This window comes from Epargyreus clarus, unplaced genomic scaffold, assembly GCF_041222505.1.
Source record: "Epargyreus clarus isolate Ecla_fem2 unplaced genomic scaffold, WU_Ecla_fem_2.2 ptg000027l, whole genome shotgun sequence".
Classification (NCBI taxonomy): Eukaryota; Metazoa; Arthropoda; class Insecta; order Lepidoptera; family Hesperiidae; genus Epargyreus; species Epargyreus clarus.
In genome coordinates, this window is record NW_027332234.1 from 4,295,191 (window position 1) to 4,320,093 (window position 24,903).

The 24,903-nt window shown below is 35.6% G+C and overlaps 1 protein-coding gene across 1 annotated transcript; it reads right to left on the reverse strand.

Annotated features, from left to right (window-relative positions):
* Positions 1–545: 545 nt before the first annotated feature.
* prd1 (pleckstrin homology domain-containing protein pruning defect 1) lies at positions 546–24,891 on the reverse strand. Its single transcript, XM_073088464.1, has 9 exons — positions 22,149–24,891; positions 21,245–21,406; positions 16,933–17,151; positions 15,607–15,761; positions 12,903–13,128; positions 12,244–12,424; positions 9,616–9,722; positions 8,810–8,926; positions 546–8,021 (listed from the first exon to the last, which is right to left on the reverse strand). The coding sequence occupies exons 1-9, from the start codon at positions 24,735–24,737 to the stop codon at positions 7,914–7,916; spliced, it is 3,864 nt and encodes a 1,287-aa protein (XP_072944565.1). The 5' UTR covers positions 24,738–24,891; the 3' UTR covers positions 546–7,913.
* Between the last annotated feature and the right edge of the window lie 12 nt (positions 24,892–24,903).

Here is a 24,903-nt window from a genome sequence, read left to right on the forward strand (position 1 = left end):
ATTACTTCAGGATAGGTAAAAAATAGATTATTCTCTTGAAAAGTTTTTAATGTACGTTGATTTCAGGAATATGACTTCAGGATGGGTACATACATAAAATATACTTCTGACATTTTATTTTTAATTTAATTTGTTGATTTATTAGCAATAGGGATAGCATTTCCTATTTAACGATTTTATGCCTACCTGACGGTCATATTTAATCCCATAGATATAGATCGTGTTGCAGAAATTGGACATTTGCCTGTTACGGCTCAATAGATAATCTGAAAACCCCAAAACTATACTTGTAGTTGTTCACGAGACAGAGCGCTGTGGCCGTCCGATAACAGGGTCCCGTTTTATTCGAGATAAACATACCCCAATTATTTTTTCTACTTAACTTTTTTTCCTTTCCTTTATTAATTATAAAAATAATAGTAAAAAAAAAGATACCGGCCGAATTGATAACCACCTCTTTTTTGATGTCGGTTAATAAATTATTTATGCTTGCATAACTTATTTTTTAAAGTGATATTGTTAATGGGTAAATAAAACAATAGAACTATTATTTCCGCAAATAAATTTATTATTATGCAGTATATGAACAATAATTTCAAGCAATAATAATAATTCAAGGTATTTATTGTTAAGAACTGGGCTTCGTACACGTCATTATTCAGATTATACAATTTTATGAGAGCTCGTTTTAAAATATACTTAGGGTGCGTTCCACTAAACGACTGCAACGACCACGTGTGTATAAACCTCATTGGCTCATACATAAATATGGCGTGGTCGTGAAATCGTTTAGTGGAGAACGCAGAGTTAATAAATTAAGCAATAGAAGAGGTTGTGATGTCGCGCATGACGTCAACATTGTATATACCACAATAGTTGAATTATTTTATGACAATATGAAAATTAAATTCTAAAGTTACGTTGACTTTTCAATAGCTGCCGTAAGAGGTATTTTTTCCGTGGAATTTAAATACAACTCTTTCTTTCTATCAACGTTTAAATTATAATTTACAAAAGATATGAATGTGATCTTTTCCGAACTAGTTAGACACTTTGGCATATAGAGCGCAGACGCCATCTACACGGATTTAAGAAAAAAAAAATAGAAGATTCTATAGAAAATCTATGATATATGACACCGATTTACGAGCATTTAAAATATTAACGGACCAATTTGACACAGAATTTCATTATCTTGATTTCATAGCTGCTGACAAATGTTTTAATACTCTAGATAATTATAATAACGCTAATAATAGTATATAAACAAAGCCCAATACTATGAATATCACATCAATATTTATTTTGAACAGACTACTGTGGTGTTACAATCAGAATCATATTTAAGGTAAAACTAGTGTTTCCCACGTCAAGTTACCGCTTTCAAAGTTCTGATAGAAAATACTCATTACCAAATTAAATAATTATTTTTAATTATGTGAAACTTGGTTGGGTGTAATTTAGATGTTTGGGTAAAATTTTGGCTTTATGATTATATTTTTTAAATCACAGAGAAGTACTAATTACAAATTATATAGACTAATAATAATTTCAACCAATACATTTGGGCAAAATTAGTTTAACACTAAACCTGATTCTTACTGTAACATATAAGAGTAATCCTGACGTTACAAGTGAGAATTACTCTTAACCCTTTAAACAGTCCAACATTATAGAAACAGTATAGAACAGTATATGTATTGAGTATCAAGTACTTTATTTTCAAAAATCCATAATAAACAGCTATAGTGACACTACATGGAATATACAATGCACAAAAATCTAATGTGATATCATGAGTAATTCAAAAATGTAGCCCTAACTTACAGCATGACTTTAACATTATTATTGTTCTTAATAATACTTCATTTAACTAACAGTTTCGGACAAATACATGTTATATTGTCACTGCACAGGCCGATACAGATGTTGTGCATAAAAAATGTGATTTGTATTATGTACGTGTAAAGTGCGTACAGTCCATCTGAAATAAATGTTTAGTACAGTCCATGGACACGTTTTATCACAAATTAATCATAATTTATTTGTTTTATAATAAAATTTAGTCATCTGTAATCAACCACTGATAGGATTAGACTCCTAACTGAGGTCGGCCATAGATGCGCCGCTACCTCTGAGGATCAAGCTGGAAAGCCTCGGAAAAGTATGTCTTCCTTACCACACCCTTCAAACCAGAACACAGCAGCGCTTAAGACTGCTGTTATTAGGTAGAAATAAGTATGGCGGTGTTCCGCCAGCGTCGAACCACATAGGGTTCTACCACCTTTAAGGCGTTTATTATTACAGTTATGCGCTGCTGTGCTATGGTATGAACGTTATGGTATACGGTGAGACAGTCAAGTACAACTAATACTGTCTCTATTATAGATGTCACTGCCACTTACAATCAGATGGACTGAATACTCGTTTCTATTTCTATAACATAAAAATATCTCGAAATATTTGTGACTTGTGAAAATGGAATATATATCTATTAGTGTGACTTTGGTGCTATAGGTATGTTTTGTGATTACAATATGATGCTGCAAACATCTGTATTCGGCCTGTGGTGCGCCGTACATTATAATTTCTAAACATTGCACAATTTTTGGCAAGAAACACAATTACTATCATAGCCGATCGATTATAAATTTAAAAACAGACAATAATAAATGCTTGAGAAATAGATGCATAGTTTTTTATTAAACTATTAAGTTTGTTATACTCATACGAACCATGGATTATAGAAAAGACAGATAAGGCGTATGGACGATGAAAGTACCGCCAACAAATTAAATATCACATTATATTGATTATTTTACGGAAATTATTAACAAAGTTATTATTTTATGTACTTAAAGCAACACAAAAATGACTTTAAGAATAGAATACTATCAAATTTGTTCCAGATTATTATAGCATTATCGGTGTCATTCTAAAATTCCAAAGCCCTATCTGTCATCTAATAATCCTTGGAAGCTGGTATAGTACAATGTTACTTGAATAGAATATAACATATTTGCATAACATATCTTGACAGCATATATGCTACAATTCACATAGTTATCTATATAGAGTATATTTTCAATTTATTAATATACTAATAGATGTTAAAGTATCTATCTCTCAAAGCCGTTAGGGGACAAAACAATACATTGATCTCAATGATTCTTCCATAACAAAATGATTTATATCACTAACAATCAAAACTTTCTACACGAATATACAAAAAACAATAAACTTAATGGTAAACAACACGAATCACAGTGGAACGAAGTTACTCCGAAGCGCATATACAATGCAAAAACACATTACATCAACATAATACGACTAAATAAAATTGTTTACAAATACATCTATTCTCTTACGAATCTTGAGTCCTTTTAAATGAGTAGTCGTTTAATTAACCATAGAAAAGGATTCAAAATTCGCGACGATAAAGTGTGTAAACTCCTTATAACGAAACTGAAGAGATCTGGATTTTTTACGATACATGGAGGGTAGAATTAAAATGAGATTTCATAAATGCTTACTTATATTTAACATTGCATATGTATGGTTCATAAATGAACAAAACTCGACGACTTTTTTCGTTATAACAAGAAACTTGTGTATGGTTTTGTTATAAAGAGTTTACAGTTTACATATCATTTACTACAAATAACATTAAGTGCATTAAAAATAATAGGCCGTCGCAAAATAATTACTGGTAGAAAATAAACGAAAATTATTGGTTACCTCCGTAAAAAAATAGTGCAAAAAAATAAAATCGATTTCATAAAAATAAATAAATAAATTAGAATTAGAATATAATTTGATAAGAGACCTAAACACTGAGACATTGCGATAATTATACAACAGTTATATTATAATAATAATATTATTAGAAGGGACCACCTCGAGAGCTAAGCGCACAAGTGAACAAATACATTAGTATTATGCAATTTTCACGACGATATTAATATATTAGTAATATCGCACTCGTAATATCAAACTCAGTAATATAGCGATTTTTCCTTATTCGACATGATATCAATGTAAATGTAAATGATAACGAGAAAAAAATCTTAAAAAAATCAACGATTATTTTTTTAAATATTATTGTATCAAATATTATTTATATTTCATATGCAAAAATAAAAAATATTTTATTAGTTTCACTATCCATAAATGGAATAAAGTAGGTTTAGGAGTAGGTAAGTACTCGAAAAGCATTTAATACAAATGTCTTCAAATTAAGTAAACCCATCTTATTAAAAAATCATGGTACTTAAAATTAAATGTCTGACATTGTACAAATATAACAAATAGAAGATATATTTTATATTTTTAATGTGTATAAAATGTATTTTATGTGTTTCGTTAAAACCGAAAAAACAACTCATACAAACAGCATTATGTATTTTATTATGCAAAAACATACGTTTCATTTCGAAAAACGAAACTCAAAGTGACAAGCTCCCGAGGTCGACCGTATTCGCTAAAACCTACCCTAATCATACATTAATATCACATGGCCCATACACCGGCCCGGTAATACGAGGGAACCGTTACATTGATACCGTACTGATGGAGTATGCAACAGGTATTTATATAGTGCAAATAATACAACCGTTCACAGTGCCGGATTTTCGTGCTCTACATGTTTCTTAATCGTAGGTCTACTTATTGGTTATTTTAAAGGATTTTTTTAATTGATTTACTGTATTCGTAGCAGTGGTAATATTCAAAGATGGAGAGACCAAATATATTTCGTAATATATCATAATATTTATACATTTTCGAAATACTGATATATTAAGAGGTAAGAAAGAGCTTGCTGATTAGATTCAAGCAAACCATTTGTGACAAAATAAAAAAAATACGAAATTATTTCATAATTTATTTTTTAAAGTGATTTTTGCATTATAATTATCATAAAAAAGGTAATATGATATTAGTGGGAAAGTTTACACCCACTGACTGATATTTTACCAAATTTATCTGGTAACTCCATCTATAACTGTAACCATCTACTTCAAATTGTTCCACTAAACATTTTCAACGACCACGACCTTGTTAGAATAAAAAAAAAGACTGAAATCGTGGCCCTCGTCATCAATTGGAACACAGGATAATTATTTTGCTAATTTGTAAATCCGGCCTTGCGTTTCAACTATTGATAAATATATGAGAAGTTATATATTAAAAATTCCCACACATTTCCACATCAACAATCGTCTTTCAATAGCCGTAAAAAAACACAAAAGTCCAATGTTAAAAAATAACGAAACCATTAAAATTAGCTTTAAAAAATAAAGCTACGAAAGGTCCGTGAAACAAAAAAAATTTTTTTTCTCGTACAAAATCTACAAAGCTTTGCCACCACACACGAAGCTGTCTTATTCCGTAAAACTTGACAATGAATTTTCATAGTTCCCTTACATTGGTATAAGATCATACATAATTAACGTCATACATACATTATAGTTGCCATATAAAAAAAAAAACGAAGATTTCACCGAATATTTTCATGGAAGGTCAGGCTAAATTTATCATTTTTGAGTACCTTGGAAGAGCTACACAAAATAAATGCATTTCATTTTATATATTTTCTGTTGGGACGTCACAGAGTTATGTAGCATAAATATACATCATATATTTTTAAGTATTTTAAAATAGGTGACGTCACTCAATAATAGCTCCTATCCTAAGCCCCTTTTTTGAGCGTATGACGAAATTTATGTATGATACCATACATTACTTTGACGTATCTCGAAATTAACTGAACCATGCATAACTTAAGAATTGGCATACTCATCAGCCAATTCTTGAACAAATGGCTCGTTTAGAAGTGACTCGACCATTCATTAGGTAATTTATATGTAGTTTTTTAAATAAATCCTTAGCTAGCTAACTAAGGCTCATGTATCTGTTATCAAACTTACAGAAGATTCAACATTTGCATTCGAAGGTTCAGTTAATTACGCGAATACATAACAAAGTAATACACAAACCATTTATTCATCACTCGGGAACATCGATTCATAAAATTCAAGTTTCAGAACAGACGTTACGTACAGCGCAAAGTACACCCCCCCTTTCACCCCCTTCCATTCTACAAATATACATAATGGGATATTAAAGCTTGATAAATTATAGGTACAATATTCGATAGTGATGTTCATGAGAAATGGACATAGGTCCGTGGATAATCTACTAACGATTGTGCTATATAAAACTGGGCTTCTTTTGCCATATACCGCCGTTGTGATACCATTTTTTGCCTATAAAGGCTCGAAATTTGACAACTGTTGTCTAGAATAATTGATAAATTAAAAACTTTGTCAATTTATATTTTCTAACGGGCTTAGATATTTAAGAGTCCCTTTTTTTTAATTTCTTGGAGTGTAAACATATTTCTTACTGGAAATATAGTTACAGAGATACATTTTTGCAAAATTAGGAAAATCATAAAAACATCGTATAATTTGAGGGAGAGCTCGATTTAGTAGCTCTTCTTTGTAGTACTCTAATAGCAGCTATATTCTTCAGTATTATTTCTCAGTTTTAAAAACAAAATCGTTAGTAGATTAAACTAAAGGAGATCTTATTGTCACATCCGATATACCATCGGATATTTGTGACACGAATTATAATATAAAGCAGTTAAAATAAAAAATATTATCATTATAAATATCTTTGGGAGCACTTGGATACACATTTGCTTATAAATTGATATTACATCGATTATGAATTGATATACTTTATTTTATGAGAATCTATGAACGCATATAAGATTTTTTAATATAATATCATGTTAATATGTATATCGATACTTATAATATCCGTATCGTAATATCATGGATTATTGTGACCTAACACTAAAGAGTTGAAACATTCTATCTACAAGGCAACATTAATATAGGGCTGCCAATATTCATAATCTCTACTATATTTTATTATATTATTGAAATCAAAAGCGTTAATACACTTTCCACAGATTAATTATACTAAGTTGTGCTCTCTGATCTGCTCTGTGTAACAGGATTATACACTGTATATATATACACAATGTGTATTATTATACCAATTGAGTATCAATACAGTTTAAGTTTAACATTTGTCAAAGTAGTTTTAGTTCAAAGTTGTGCATTTGAACATTGTCTTGTTAAATATAGTACGTGGGCGCGTTCCACTGTAGGCCCGTAGCGACAGTGGTCATACATATTATTATGTTTTAATGTCATTTTAATACGAGCGATATATTACGACTTTTGCGATAGTCAAGTGGTAGGCGACGTGTGTTTACCGTGTTATTGTTACTTATTTTATATATTTTTACTGAAAATTGCATGATGGTAATGAAATAAAAAAAACTTTTTGAAAATAAATTAATAAAATAGTTGCCTATTCAGTGACATAGAAACGAAAGAAAAACAAAGGAATATTCTATCCTTAACGGCAGTCAAATAAGTACATGAGTTGATTGAATATTGGTTATGTACTAAAATGCTGAAATAAAAGTACTTGCGGCCATATTTTAATAGAAATACCTGTATTTCTTTTTCAATAACTATCTATGGAATAGTAATTTTATTTAAAAAAGATGGACGTCATAGTCACGTGGTCGGCTGAGGTACTAATACTTTTTATATTCAAATAACAAAGAGTAAACAAGAAAATAACAAAAATATAACTTGTTTTAATACAGAATGTAATCAAAATTGCTGCTGTTCGAATTATGTTTTAATACATAATGTAATCAAAATTGCTACTGTTCGAATTAACATCTTATTTGCAACTTTTATAACAAAAACCTATCAGTTGGTAAACAACACAGCCGCCTTCACACTTAGAAACAAACTTGCAATACATCGGCAGTTCCGATGTATTATACACCTTTAAGAATAACATACGTACTAAGGTGTCGTTCACTGTTGAGCGGGCAACATGTGCGACCAGGCCGCTTCGTACTTAGCGTGTGCGGCGCTGCAGGCCGACTTGGTACCGTCCACCACGCTCAGCGGGAACGGTTCACTCTGGAATAACAAAAATATAATAAAAAATATATAATATTAATTAATATGTTTTAAATCCGCAATTTGACACAATGTTAATACTAATACTGTAAGATTTGAAAATTTAAGGGTACTATGAATTTTGCAGTATACTTTATAATTGTTAATAAAATAAAGGATTTAAATTAAAATAAATAACAAATTTGTTTTTTTGATGTTGACATTTAATATAAAACGTATTCAAATTAAGTTCAATAATCAAATTGTGATTATAGACATGATGTACTTAAAATAATTGGTAAAAATTTATAACATAACCATATGTAGATACTAAAGAACTCCTAGCCACAGTAGTATAATACGAATAACACTGTAGATTCCACGTGACGAACGACACGTGAAAAACACGTGTCTTCACTTAACATCTGGGGTTAGGTCGCGTGTAGGCGACAGTTATGAACACTCGGATGGGTAAATGTGTATATATTGCATACTTTTAGAACCCACTGTATTTCGATACCGAAGGTAGCATTAATTAATGCATTTATAATCCTTTTTCGGGTTGTTTATTTAATATTTATAAGATGATTTGTTGTGTGCAGGTGTAGTCAGCGAGCCAATGCGGTCGAACAGAATTACAAGCATATACTCCGTAGCAACGTAAGGGCACACTAACTGCACTATGTCGCCGCGGGCTAGAGCGGGCAGCGCTGTCTTCGTCCTGCTGATACCTACAATTTGGTGTTGCGACGCGACTCTTTCTATATATATTCAGAGTGGACTAGCAGTTTAGCGCGGAGTGTACGTACGGTGAGGTCGCAGAAGGCGCGCTCGACGGCGGCGATGAACCGCTCGAGCTCGGCGCTGCTCGCCAGCGCCAGCGCCAGCCCCGCGCCGCGCTCGCGCGCCTCGCACACGCTCCACTCCTAAACACACGATACACGAGATACCGTTATCACTTGCACCACAAGGTCGGTTATGCTACCGCATAACCGACCTACCATTTTTTTACGAGGGGGAAACCTTCAGAATATACCCCATGCCGTGGGAGCGACATGAGGTTATATGGCATTATTACCGAACTCAAACCCCCCCGGTGGCCGTCCTCAGCGCTTGTTGGAGAACTTTAGGATCTCCGACGAACAACAACCGGAGTCCTCCAAGCACGATGCCCCGATAGTGATTACAACGGTATACGACCACACATACTGCCATCCTTCCCGGGGTAGCTTACTGGACGGTTCGAGCTACCACTCTTGCCACCCGCAATCCCAGAAGCCCCCCTTTAGTCGCCAGGCAGGGGATACCGTAGCCCTATTTTAGTCCCGGAACTACAGGGACGACCGTATAACTCCCTATGATGTTTTCTTTCAAACATTTAAATCCAGTGACTATGACATTTTGAATATATAATGTTTCAGTTTTGTAGCCTAATTATGTATTCTCATATAGGGTAAAACCTACGTCAAAAATACTTAGTATGCAATCATTAAAAGTCAAAACATATCTAAAACCATCTTTAAAAACTTGATATATTTGTTTAAACAGTAATAGATCCCAAAATCTAATAATTTAAAACACAGGATGTAAAAGAAAAAATAATTGTATCACTGACCAGACAGCACCAGTTCTCGTCTGTGTCCGGGATCTTGAAGGCAGTCAGGTTCTTGATGGAGCCGCACGCTAATATCTCGATGTCAGCTCTCATCTCCTCTATGTATTCTGTAAAAAAAATAAGGAATCAACAAATATGTGGAAGAAATTGAAGGGATAGGTGTCTTAAATTATTACATCAGAAATGACTTATGAACCTACATATTCGAGTACCCCGTAAAGCTCTCTAAAGTCTACGAATCCGCTCGTGATGCGTGGTGATAGGCCTAAAGCATTCTCGTTTTAAGAGAAGCATCATAACCAACAATGAAATGCTGCTGATGCGCACATCGCAAACACTCTTGCACATAGCCTTATGTTGTTATAACTAATATGTTATTGTATTTTTTTTTATTCTTACTTCATGTCCCATTTATGCACTTTGTCAATAACCCCTACAGGTACCCTACAGATTACCTCCATGATATATATGTACTATCTAAGGAATCCCTGAGATTAGAATTATAGTTACTTATCAGTGTAATTAGTATTAAGGATCAAGTATTCTACTTAGGAAGCAATCGAGAATAATATAATTATATCAATTCTATTAATTAACAATAACGTGAATGTATAAATAGATGTATAAGAATATCATTAAATCTAATAAATACGCCGCCACGGCTCTCAAGGGCACTTAGATTCCATATATAAGTTGTTTTGAACGGAGAATGTTTATCTTAGTCGTAATAAGCAATATTTTATAATTTGTTACAAAACATCGTAATAACAATGTTTATTCTATAACAAAACAATGAACTGTATGTAATAAACGTTTATAGTTAATAAAAAGTAATAGTTAATTTGTTATTTCACAATAACTGCTCATGCTTCAACTTATATGCTTATTTATACGAATTATTTATATAAATAAGCATATTAGTTGTAATAATAACGCATAGAAATTTATTGTTATTTTTTTAATCTGTCCTGCGTTACATAGTTACAGCAGCATAATCCCGAATTCTCACAGCTGGGCATGGGTCTGCCCTCAGAGTGAGAGGGATCTAGGCCATAATCGTCCGTGCTGATCAAATGAGTGTTAACAGACTTCACCCACCTAGGATATCTGTAGGAACCTGTATTTTATATAATTCTCGTTACGTTTTTACTTCGTTAAAGCATGTTATATTAAAAAAATCGGAGGTGTGTGCTCGGGATTCGAATCTCGGACGCCGTCAATTAACAGACTGGGTGACAAATCATTGGATTAAACTTTTTAATCGCTACTCATGACATCTCCGGAAGGAAACTAGTGTCATTCTAAACAGATATTTATAATTTCGTAAATATCTATACTAATATTATAAAGAGGAAAACTTTGTTTGTTTGTTTGATTGTAATGAATAGGCTCAAAAACTACTGGACCGATTTTAAATATTCTTTCAACATTCGAAAGCTACATTATCCACGAGTAACGTAGGCTAAATTTTAAATGAAATATATTTGATAAATAGTTTTGAGGCGGTACAAAGTTTGCCGGGTCAGCTAGTCTGTCAATAAATATGTGACTCTAAACATTATACAACACCTACACAGTAATTATCACCGAGGGGCCGCGAAATGTCAAGTTCAGCTCGCGGGTATCCGACCTCTTAGGGGTCGATAATGTCGCGAACGTAACAAGGTTATTGTTTTGGTCATGAATCTATTTTTAACCTTACAAAATTAATTATATTTAATTTATATATGAAATTCTTTGATGTTAAATAGTTGCTATAGCCCATGAGAAGCCATCAAATCTAAATTAAAGTTCTCGAGAATATTAATCAGATTATAATGTATGTTATTTGAAATTAATTACAACTATGAGTCACTCCTCATATGAACTAAGTTAGAACATTGCTTATGTTCATGGCTAGGAAAGTACAGCGCAGTAACATTTTTCATTAAAATATTTGAAAATTCTATGTAGATACAAATAACCTAATTAAACTACTACATTTTTGACATTACAGAGAAAAAAATATATATTGAGCATATAAATAGAACTTTAACACTAAATAGCCAGTCCGACAACTGACGTATGAATATAATAAAGGAGATGTGTAATAAAAATATGTGTAATAAAAATAAATGGACATATACATATATTTTTTAATAACTTATTTACTAAGGGAGCTAAATGGGGCATAAACACATGTCGCGTGCTTAAAGGTAAAAGGGCCTATAGCTAAGGTTTAATAGGGATTTATGCTGAAAGGGCACATAAATTTTTTTTTTTGCCATTCGGTTTGAAATTATCTGAAACGTAAAAATTTTTTACGTTTCAGATAATTTCAAACCAAACTAAAAAATTTTTACGTTTCAGATAATTTCAAACCGAATGGCAAAAACAATTTTTTTTATGTGCCCTTTCAGCATAAATCCCTATTAACCCTTAGCTATAGGCCCTTTTACCTTTAAGCACGCGATGTATGTTCTCGATAAGTTAAATATTTAATCTCACTATCGTAAAGGGTTTACTTTCCAATTACTCTTCGGGAATTTTATTATTATAAGTATTATGTTCACCTTTCCCTCAGGTCAGTGGTTCAAGGAGAGTGATTAAATAAACAAACAGCATCAGCAACAGCAGTGATTAAATAACCTTTCAACAGCGCTTCAGACCCCCTGTCTTTAAGGTAGGCAGCCGCTCCGGCCACGAACGCCAAGTCCAGGGTATCTCGCAAACTGATCACCTCGTAGGGGGTCACTAATATCGTGCAAGCTGGGGGTGGACCCCCCGCTCGAGGGTCGGTCTTCTTCGCGCCGTCTTTCTCTTCCAGAGCCTGTTGGTTTAAGAAAATAAACTGATTATAACGGAGATCATACTTAAATAATGTTAAGAGGCTGTGAAATCTCAAGTTTAGCATGAGTTAATGTTATAGAAATTTGCTTAAATTTTATAGGTATTCCAAAACAAAGAAAAAAATATTAATAAGTCATATTAAGAAAGACCCAATTAAGCGGTTTCACTTTTAGCGTAAGATTATTTTTTTACACAATTAATTAAGCTTAATTTTTATTATTTCAAAGATTTAAGGAAGTAAATAAATGACCAAATGGTTTACACTTAAAGTATGATTAACAAAACCAATGCAGTACTCTGTAGTAATCATAATTAGGAAGGACTATATCGACGGCAGCAAAGAACAAACGGCTATCTACAAGTAGTGATTTTGTAGATAGCTGTTTGTTCTTTGCTGCAGTCGATATGTTCTGAAGTGGCCAAGATCGATTATTTTAGTATTTGAACGCGAATATTACCTGAGCAGCATGCAGCAACAGGCTCTGCAGCCACGACGAGGCGGTGGGGTCATCAGGGGCAGCTAGTAACAGTCTACTGGAGTCCCCGAGGGCGATCTCGAAGCAGTGCGGCCGTCGGGACGAGTCCACGTGTCTTCGCACCCCCACAACTGAACGTAGCGCTATGTTGTTAGGTAGCGGTATCGTCCCGTCTGGGGAATGAGCTCCCCAGTGTAACACACCTGCCCTGTAGGACAAATATATATATTTGAAGGTGGTAGAAACCATTGTGGTTCGACTCCGCCGGCACCACTGCCACACCTATTTCTGCCTTATAACAGCAATGTTAAACGCTTCTGGAATGTCCATGGGCGGCAATAGCCACTTACCATCAGATGGACTACAAGCTCATCTGCTACTCCTATATTATAAAAAATAAAGATATAAGTAATCAGCTTCAACAAGGTATATTTTTAAGGCAGAGCCCTTGGGGAATCGATTCCGGAGACATCACCGCCACACCCAGTTCTGCCTAATAACAGCAGTGTTAAGTGTTGCTGTGTTTCGGTTTGAGGATGAGGCAAGGAAAATATCCTTTTCAGTGGCATTCCAATTTAGTCCTCAGGGATAGTAACACAGTTCTGGTAGACATCCGGTAGGACTATCCATCTGGGATTGATTACAGATGCTCACGAGAAGGAGTGACAGTTTCCATCATGTGAATTCAATGCGCCTGTGCAACTTTTATGTTAAATAAGAATTCAGTTTCCATATAGGTATGCAAAATAAAAACGTAGGTAATAGATTGACTTGATAATATGTTTACACAACATTGCATTTCTATATAAGAGATTTTTCCAAAGATCCCATGAGAATGAAAATATCAAAGAATGATATTTTATCATGATTACTCTATGCTCAGTGGACTACTTTTATAAATTTCTCTAATTATTAATATCAAACCACAGCGAAGAGTAGCTGAGTTAAGTTTGTATTTTATAAAAAAAATAATTGGCCAAGTGCGAAGCGAACTCGCACGCGCAAGGTTTAACCAAATTTTCATTTTTTTTTACCCTTTGGGCACAGAACCCTAAAAAGCAGCATTACGAACTTGTACGGACGCTCTACTCGTTGTGGGATTAAACGTTGTAACGCATTATTATTTCCTATTAGTTATTTGCGATTAAATTTAGACGATTTTTTGTGACGGAAGAAAATTTAACCTAGCCGGTCACCGTACTTTACGATTACGACATTTTCTGATCCATAGGTAATTTTTACGATCAAAGTTCAGTCCAAAACACAATTACTACAGGCAAGTCGACGCCAAATACTAATAACACAGTCGACTTCATTAACGCCAAGTGGTTCATTTGCGTCGCCCCATATTCCCTCACAAGTGACAGAAACACCTCGTTACGTGTATTTCAAGTCTATTCATTTTTTCTGATTAAGATCTACTTTTTCAAACAAATACACAATTCTTTTTTTAAATTGAAGTAGGAAACAGTCAGTTCACCAAGTGGCCAATGGATCAACGCCTTATAGTTAGGGTTTAAGCCCATCATAGATTTTTTTTTATAATATAGGAGTAGCAGACAAGCATGCAGTCCACCTGATGGTAAGTGGCTACTGCCACCCATGGACATCTGTAGTCAATCCCAGATAAGATTAGATTAAGCTGGAACGCCTCGGAAAAGTCTGTCTCCCTTACCACACCATTCAAACCGGAACACAGCACCGCTTAACACTACTGTTATTAGATAGAAATAGATGTGGCGATGGTGCCGCCGGAGTAGAACCACAAAGGGTTCTACCACCTTCAAAAGATGTGTGGCCACTCATGCGGATTAAGATGGTCGACTCATATGTAAGACGCTATATGTGGGTAAAGTGGTAGCATCCCGGAAAATCCATACCCATTCTACCTACTTTCATTTTTTCTTGACGGTTCGTGGTTTTATAAAACAGAAGTAGTATACAAGCATGCAGTCCACCTAAGTGACCTAATAAGCGATCACTACCGCCAGTAGACAACTACAATTAATCACATATAGTATTGGAATACTATAAGGGTGGGGGGTGTGATGCCACCCTTAAGGACTAAGTAGATACACAATGCATTGCATAATATGATTACGTTTTCAGTTGATGACAATGCTATCCGATTTACCCTTCAAACTGGAACAAAGCAGCGTTAACTTTCATAATACAATATGACATTATTGACCTGATCTGATAATAGATCCAGATGGAACTAAGCAAGATATTCGTGTCTAGATTAGATGGGTTTATTTATTGCGATAAGTACTATTCATTTTAACAGTTATATATTATGACGACCCGCGTGGCGGAATAGCCACTATACCGGTCTGTCGCAGAGGATTTTGGGTTCGATTCCTGGCCAGACAGATGTCTCAATGCGAATGCGATTACATATATATTGTGGGTTTGGTTGTTTGGGTACACGTCTTTGTGTGTTTTCATGGCATTTATGACACAGGGAATGGTAATGTGGGGCTGTGAGTGCAGAAAACGTATTTTTTAATCTTTTTATAAATTATACTAAATTTGAAAAAACTAATTGTATTGATTTAGTACATTTAAGGATATGACCTAGATTCTTTGGTAACATTTGATCAGGCACCTTCTTCCGGCGTCAGGTACCCTAAACTTCTAAGAATCTGAATAAATAAATACAAGTAAATATCCCTTCATCCCTTACCTCAGCAAGAAGTAGCACGGTTCGAATCTTTTGCTCTTGTCGGTTCTACACATGAGGTAGCCCTCCAGGGGAGGGGCGAAGGCGCCGGGAGCCTCGATCAGCCTGTCCCCAGCGTCGGCGGAACAAGCCCGGCCGTAGAACAGGATCGGTGGTATCTGATAAAAATAACATTTAACTTTATTGAACAAGTCGAAAAGTGAGGATAAATAGATTGTAAACGATGAAAGTTCTTAATAATAATTTTCAGGATAAGAGTTCCTGAAATCCTTTTCTAATCCAGTTAGAGGAGGACTCACTATTGGTATAATAATAGGTAGGCTATTATTACCTACTGTTATTGTCTAAAGTGAGGATAATCTACTAAAATTACAAGAAATTGCGAACAACTCTCAAATATAATAATTTTCTTTATCAATTAACTTATATTACATGTATTTTTTTTTTGTTTTACGTCTATGACTCCAAAAGATCTATGGCGAGTGAAAATGAAGACAGTTGTTAGTAAAGTCTACAAACCAGGTATCATGGCGATCGTTGTATCTGACTCTAATGAATTATTCGTATCGGAGGGCTTAGGAAGGTGACACACATCCGTATTTTTGTTGGAAGTTTCGTACGTTTCCTAATCCGGATGTCCGCTGTGGACGGGCTTGACAAAGAATAAATAATTTGTCATTTAAATCCTACTACATATGGCTTTGACCAGTTAGAAAAAGTTGAACTTGACAGCCGTTGCATCTGGTCGTATGGCTTGAGTCAGGCCGAAAATAATGATTTGATACTTTTTTTGTCGTATAAGTTTGAGCAACTTTCGTTGCGAAACTTCGTTGAAGGGTGAACGGATTATATCTTCAAAGCGCTCCTTTTGAAGCATGTTAACCTGTTTCACATGACGTTACCTCGCTACGACGCCACACCAAGATCTCTGAGAGTAAGGTGTGATTCACATATGTGAAGAACCATGTATCAGAATACCAGTGCCTCTTTTAAATGATACTGACCCTCTTCTCATGCCGCTGCCTCATCAGAGCCGATGCTAGGTGTCTACGGGTGAGCGGCAACATGGCTGGCGGTCGTTGGATTCTCAATGGCAAGAACCTCGGGTTCTACTTGAGTGAAGAACCATGAATCAAAATTCTCCTAGCTATTTTAATGAATACTGACCTTCTTCTGATGCCGTTACTTCGTCACAGCCAACGACAAGTGTCTAGAGGTGATCGACAGCATGGTCGGCAGTAGTTGGATCCTCAACGGTAAGTGCCTCGGGTTCCACTCCAGTGACGAACCTCGTATCAGAATGCTACTGTCTATTAACTGTATACTGACCCTCTTCTCGTGCCGTTGCCTCGTCACAGCCGATGCTAGGTGTCTGCAGGTGAGCGGCAACATGGCCGGTGGTCTCTGGATCCTCAACGGTGAGGTCCTCGCGCTCCACTCCAGTGATGACGCCAGCCTCGCGCCCAGAGAAGACTCTCCGGTCACGACCGAACAGGCGATGTTACCCGCCACGTCGATTATTTGGATGTATTGCGCTTCGGGACCGACCTTAATAAAAAAAAAGTATCCAAATGTAACTTTATATATTTATAGGAGTAAGGCTTGTGCAGTTATAATCTTAGAGCTATGCAACGTTGGTCGCGATCGAGTGTTGGCTGAATTTATAGATCTTTTAGGGGTTAAACTACAATGCCTACATGGAAATCCTCTGCTCTCTGAAACATGGATTTCCATGGAAGCATGTTTCGATGTTTCAGAGGGCACATTAAGCCGTCGGTTCCGATTACAATCATTTGTTATCATTGTAAGGCCCTTAGAGTTTAAAACATCCGACACAGTTTCGCCAGTAGCCCCGTACCTTGCTCCACCGAACTGCATTGGAACAGTGTGATAAGGTACATAATATGTTCTCGTAGTGGTGGAGAAAGACGCGTACACAATAAAATATAAAAAAGATTGTTTCTTTATTAGAGCATTTATATGTATAATATGAATCGCATCATATTATAATAAAATTACGACGTTATGAGTTTATGCACGTGTGTACACGCGTTACGCGCAAATTACTAGACGGATTCACGTCTGCTCATTGTAACGTTGTAGTTTGCTCATATTCTATAAGTTCTATAACCCTACGTATTACATACGCTTAGGTAAACGTATCCTAAAAATGTGGCCGTTTTTATTCGCCAAATTTATAATAACACTATCATAATTTATATTTATTACGCATATAAGATATTTATGAGAGGTGATATAACATGACAACGCTTTTAAGTCGATTGCGTTCAAGACCCCACTTGCATACAAATGTTCGCGTGTCAGCGCTCGGTACAAATAGGGAAGTGAGTCATGTACCGAGAAATCTCGGTACTATAAATATATAAGTCCTGCGAGTCCCTTACGACGTGACTGGGCCGTTGACTCAGCGGGTAAACGAGATTTATATAATACATACTGCCACGTATAGCAGTGATAGCCTAGAGTTTGAAACTTGGCTTTTTTATATATCAGCGGTTAGAGGTTCTAATCCCAGGCATGAACTTTTATTATTCAAAATTATTTTCGTATTGTAAATTAATTATCACTTGTTGCAGTAATAAAGGAAAACTGCGAGGAAATCTACACCTGAAAGTATGTACTTAACAAAACTTTGAAGGGTGTGAAGTCTACTAAATGGATTTCTAAATTTTTGGATTTAATTGTTTATTATATATTATAATTTGTTGTTGTTGCTTAAGTTCTAAAAATAAATTAGTATGAGAGGAGACCCGTGTCCAGCAGTGGGACTGTATTGGGTTGACGATATAATTAGGGATTTTCGTAAACACTATCAACTTTTGAACAAAGAATAAAACAATGTTATATTATGACTAGTGATGTTAATTACATTTACATATTTTTTTTATTAAATCTGAAATTCATGGACGAAATATTTATTTCATTTTATCGAATTCTATTTAATTCAGACATAGTCCGTATTTAAGAAGAAAAATTTAGTAAAATGTAGAGCTTATTCGAAAAGTAACTGGGTCGCCAAGATCGATCTTAAATGTGCCATGTGTGCCACAGACCCATTTATAACACTCGACCGTCGAAAGGCCAAGGAGACCAAAGGTTAAAGAACCTAGATCTGGCAAATGCTGCCACTATATTCAAGAATTTCACAACATTGAGTTATCTATTGGCTTAAAAATATGATATTAATTTGAGATCAGTTCCAAAAGTGTTTTAGTGACTGAATAATTTACTGTACATACTGTTATTTGCACCTTGTGAAGATATTACAACGTACAAATACGTTCTCAACGGCTTGCGAGCATACAATAGAGCTAACAATAACATGAGTACGATGTACGAGTAGTGACTTTCTCTTACATCGATCATCTTAAACTTTCTAAGCGATTACAAAATAAATTTAGTAACCAAATGACCTAGGCAACCTGTAAAAAACTAAGTTTGAACACGTTGCGCGCTAATTAGTCCGTTACTTGCCTAGCAATTGCGCCAAAAAGGCTTTAGTTCCGCACAAAGCAGCATTGTTTCATTTCGACCGTCCTACGCTTGAAACCGTGAAATGGCATTTGAAAATGAATTAATGTTTTCTTCCGGCTGGTAATTAAGAGTGTTGCAAGAGATTGTGAAATTTTTTGCTTAGAAAGTGTATGTGTGCGATAAAAATACGCCTCGAATGGAACAAGGTTATAAGAATGCAATGATAATTCCAGTGTAATTCATAGAGCATTGACCGAGATTTTTATGTCGTTTGCTCAATCGACACAACCTCTGATAAACTGAGAGTATATATTGTTTACCGATAGATAAATTACAAGATATGTACTAACTTCCAATAAACATGGAAAGCTTTTTGAATATTAGAAATAAATAGGCTAAGACCAAACGGTAAAGAACATATTGCACTTTTGTATGTAAACAGCATAGATTGGTAAAGATTACTCACTCCTAACAAGAAAATGTAACCAGTTTGAAAATGGAAATTGTCACTGTCATCTATTTTCGTGTTTGAAAAATATTTAAAAAATGTGGTTTTTAGATCATTTACGAATGAAACGGTATTTCTCCGCACTTTTTCTTCGATTTCGTGTTTTTGCACGTCTTAACTGCACATGTCGGCATTGTTCCGCGTAAATTACACCATGACAGCCATTAAACGGCTGACACATTTGTCAGCCTTTGAAACCGTTTAATGGCTTCCTTTAATTACAAGGCGGTGAGATATCTATACTTATCTATGGTAAACAGAGTTTCTTTCCTTTTTAGTTTGGCATTTGGCTGTTGAGGAGCTTAAGTAATAAGAATTTTAATGAATAAATGAAATAAGTATCACTCAGCCGTCAAATTTTGACTAAACATATTACATAACAACGAAATATAAACAGTTTAGTATTTATCCGCATTCTACATATATTTTTAATACCATTAACCTATTTGTTCTGGGACTTACTATTAAGCGTTATTAATTAAGATTTTTTCCTTAAATTTTCAGTAATTATTATGACTGTATTTCGGCCCCTCAGCGAAAACTAGTTTAAATATAAAAGCATAACGAATCGGTTACGTAACATTATTACGTTAATAAGATTTAAATTTGTGAAACGAATACATTTTACAATATTAGTTAAACTACATAATTTTCTGCGTGTTACCGAATGAATGAATTGAATAATAGTTCTTACTAAGTACACAAAGTAAACTTTACATTCATAAAACCGAATCAAATTATCTAATCGTAGGTATAATATCCCGGAAAATAATAATAATCCAGTAAAGTATAGTTTCTCTTTCGCTTATGTTTTATCTTTTACTTGTGGCCGAGTGCGATTTAGTCGACTTAATTATTAGAAGACTATTTTGGAAAACGGTGTCCTACGATGGATGGTAACCTTACGATGGTTTTCTTACGATGCAAATTGCAATACGTCGTGAAGAGACGACTGAATTACACATTGTAGCTTTGTTGCTCTCATTGTACGGAAATAATACATATAAGTTCATAGAAGTCACATGTTAAACACGAGATATCCGACTGCGTAAATGTATCTTATACATCGCATAAGCCGCGCCGAGAAAGGCAAATTAAAGACGCCATTTTCATTTTGAAATATTAATGTACTCAGTGCCGCGCGCTACCATAACGACTCCTCATATGTTAAATCTCATACTTTATTACTGTTTAGGCCACAACCAGAGCTTAATATATCCATACATGTCCTTTCAACAAAACAACCTAGGGTAGTTAGGGTCACCACCTTGTTTTAAATAAAAAAGTTTGTCTTACAAAACATTACAAAAATATACGTAGTACTTTAGGACAATTTAATAAGGCATACATTTCTCTGCAAACCTGTTTTACTTACTTAAAACTTACTAAATATAAAGTTAAGGTGACAATTTTTCAGTACGTACCTGTCTGACGCGCTATAAAGGTCCTCGGTCAGACATATTATATCTAAATAATGAATTAAAATATCTGATCTTGGTCTGGCTGTATTCGTCTTTGTGTGTGTTCAGTTGTTCATGGCACATCATGGAATCATTGTGTAGGTCAGTAAATGTATAAAGTATCTTAAAATAGAACGGCTAGTAACCCTAGCCAGTTAGTATTCAAATATTTACTTACAGCTATAGCATCGAGTTCATTATGGGGCAATCTGCACAGTATTTCGTATTCCATACCGCCGGGCTTCAAACCAGCGACGTACAACGCATAGTCGGTGATGAACACCAACAATGGGGTCCATGAGCCATCCTCCATGCTGTACGGAGATTGCACTTTCATCATCTACAACAAAATAACATTGTTTATTGTTTATCAACTTTTGTTTAGTAAGTTGCTTGGCTTTGGTTAGATTGCTTTTATTCGGATTAATCTTTTTTTATAATATAGGAGTAGCAGACGAGTATGCAGTCCACCTGATGGTAAGTGGCTACTGCCGCCCATGGACGTCTGTAATCAACCCCAGATAGGATTACATATCCTACCTGAGGTCGGCCACAGATGCGCCGCTACCCCTGAGGACTAAGCTGGAACGCCTCGAAAAAGTAGGTCTCCCTTACCACACCCTTCAAACCGGAACACAGCAGCGCCTAACACTGCTGTTATTAGGTAGAAATAGGTGTGGCGGTGGTGCCGCCGGAGTCGAACCACAAAGGGTTCTACCACCTTCAATCTTTTCGCTTATGTGGTTCTGGTTTCATCCCTGTGGACATCTTAATAATATTTTGGCGTAAATACAATGTTCCACTACTGGGGACTGGTGACCTCTCAGACTGAGAGTTTTTTAGGTCATAGATACCACATTTGCCAAGTATGATTTGGTAGACTTCACACACCTTTAGGACTTTTTTAAAAGTCTTAAAAGTGTTGGTATCTCACGCCGTTTTGGGCACGTAACTCAAATATCAGAAGTGTGTGTTTGAGATTCGAATCTCGGACCTTCTGAATGAGAGGTCGAATTTGAAACCATTACAATATCACTGCTGCAAAAGAGCGTCATTTGTCTATCAAATATCGATTTACTTACCCGGTTTAACGTCTCGTTGGGGTAAGAGAAAATTTGCAGTCGGAGTTTCTCGCTGCATTCAATAGCGACATTATCTTCAAAACTGTCGAAGTACGACGGCTCGTCGGCGGTGAGAAGCCTCACCGAGAGCCTTTTATTCTCTATAACTTCTTTGTCGATAAGACGAGACATTCTCTCGGCGGAAATACGGAATGTTTCTGACACATCTTTAAACGGAAATATGATGCTAGGAAATTGTTTCTCCATTCTCAGTTTGAATTGGAAGAACTTATTGTTCTTTATTTTCAACTCAAGGTCCTTTCTTTGGCAAACGTTCTTTAAGTATCTGTTTAATAGCGCCGATTTGTTGGACTGCAGTTTCTGGTTCGCGGGACTATCGAAAAATTCGTCGTTGAAATCTTCGGCGCCTTTCAGGGTAGAATTGTCGGTGTTCGAACAATTGTCGCTGTTTGCTTGAGGCGTTTCGTCCGTCGCCTTTTGGATGGTAGACGCCGATTTCCGACTGTATCTGTTTACGTTTTGCTTTTTAGGCGACGACAAATGCTTCGAAATTCCGTTTTTACTTTCAGTTTCGTCCTGCACATTTTTACTGAACTGTCTTTTAGGAGTTGATGTCCTGCTTGAGCTGTCGCCGTCGGGTACTGACTTCGAACTCACGTCTGTTTTGTTCAAATCTGCTTTACTCGAACTTGATACAAGTTCTTTCACTGGAGTGCTTTCAGGGATTGGGACAAAAGATTCTTTTGGGGCATCAAAAGCTGTCTGGAATGTATCATGCACATAACTGTAGGAGACTCCTTTGTGCTCATAAACTGTGCTCTCACAGTTTACAACATATTTACTTAAAGGAGGGAAAGCTTCAGCTTTGTTGACGAGTTTCTTGTCATGTTGAGCTTTCATGTTAAGTGTCAGTTTATGCCGAGGTGACCCTTCATTTGGTGTTCTATCACCAGCTATTGTTTTCGATGTGGACATTATATCTTTGGGTTTTTCAGCTTCAGGCTGAGGGTTAAGATTGATTTCAACAAAATCATCCTCATCATCGATTTGGAAGCCAGAGTCTAAGCTTTTTGAAAGTTTTTTATTTTGGTTAACATCACAGGGCAATGCTTCCACAACATTGTTCAATTCAAAACTTGTCTCTGGAAGTCCTTTCTCAGCTGTAAAATTGAAGTTGAAATTTTTATAGAAATTCCTTAAAGAGTCTATAATATTGTTTGCGTCCAGTAAATTTAGGACCTTGTTGTTTTGCTTTCTCTCTTCCACAACATTAGTAGTAATATATCTTTTCTTTTTCAAAACAGACTTCACAGTACATGGACTTTGTGGAACTTCAAGAGGTTTTTTCATGCGATCATGGGACTGATCTATGTCTGCTTCAGAGAAATAAGTCTTCCGCATAAATGCAACATGTCCATTTTCGAAGCCATCACAGGAGTAAGATTTTTGAGTTTTATCACATTTCCGGTGTACAACCGGAGTTTCAGTTTTATTGGAGTGTGATGATGAGGACTCACTGGATGATGACTCTGAGTCACAGCTGAAGTTTGAATCTGAACTGTTGGAATCACAGTTATAAAGCTTTCCATTTCCATTTGGCTCGTTATTATTATCTTTATCTTTGCAATTATTATTCTGATTACTACGGTAATCGTGACAATATTCAAAGATTCCACTCCTATCGTGCTTGGAATCACCGTAAGTGAGGATATCAGACATTGTCTGTTGAGCAACATCGGCCGCATACTTCGGAGTCTGGTCCCCTGAGGCACACCAAGAAAATCTATCAGTCGTTATATTATTCTTTTGCCTAAACCTATCACAGTATGAGCTGTCTGGACCGTAGGACACAAATCCTCTCTCTATATGAATATTGTCTGTTCTTGTATTGTTCAATATGTCTTCATGGAATGATACCCTTTTCTTTTGTGAACTTGGACCACTCTGTGACTTCTTTCTACATCTCCGTCTGTACACAATATCCTCGGATAGGGATTTCTTTGGCTCACTAGTCCTCAAAGCTGGTTTTTTAGTTTCTTCAGTACACACTTTCTCACTTTCTAATGCTTTTAACACAACATCTGGCAAGTTTTCATACACTGTTTGTTTTTTGTTTGCCTCAACTAGAAGTTCTGGCACAATATCGTCCGGTCCTCCTATATTCTGATTGTCTATGTCGCTACGAGTCATGAGACTACTAGTGGTACTTTTGATCATTTCCTGAGATCCGGACGGCGCTGCATCATACTGACTGTCGCAGGTCAACTCCTCGGCTCCTATGAGGCTGTGCGACATGAGCGCTTGGCTCGTCGCTTCAGAGGCTTCGCTGTCCAAGCACAAAACGCCAGAATCACCTGGAGTGTCCGCTAAACTGCTAGTGGTACTGGACATTAAGTGGGCACTGGCCTGCAGGCACAACTCTGTGGGCTTCCCTGTACTATCATCCACATTCTCCATTTTAGTATATTGGAATGTATCTTCGCCTCCTCTTGGAACTGCTGTCGCAACAACAGTGTCGTCAGTTTTATGACGACGTTTGATTTTATCGATCTCGTAGCCTTTTATTTCAGTAGCCTTGTCTACGGACATCTTGATTCCTGAAGCCTAGCCTAAGTTTATAGATTTTTACTGTACAAATCCCGTTATTTTAGCAATATCCCATTAATTATTACAAACATTTTGGGACATTTAACAAATGATTCACATATAAATACGGTACACAACAAGACGAACACAAAGCAGCCATTTGTAAAGT

What these genes read in the sequence shown, in the direction of transcription:
- prd1 (XM_073088464.1), bottom strand. Translation starts at nt 24,737, where the DNA reads ATGTCCGTAGACAAGGCTACTGAAATAAAAGGCTACGAGATCGATAAA. An exon ending in GGCAACGGCACGAGAAGAGG is followed by an intron (nt 15,762 to 16,932) that starts GTCAGTATACAG and finishes TATTTTTATCAG; the next exon opens with ATACCACCGATCCTGTTCTA. An exon ending in GCGCCTTCTGCGACCTCACC is followed by an intron (nt 8,022 to 8,809) that starts GTACGTACACTC and finishes TTGTTATTCCAG; the next exon opens with AGTGAACCGTTCCCGCTGAG.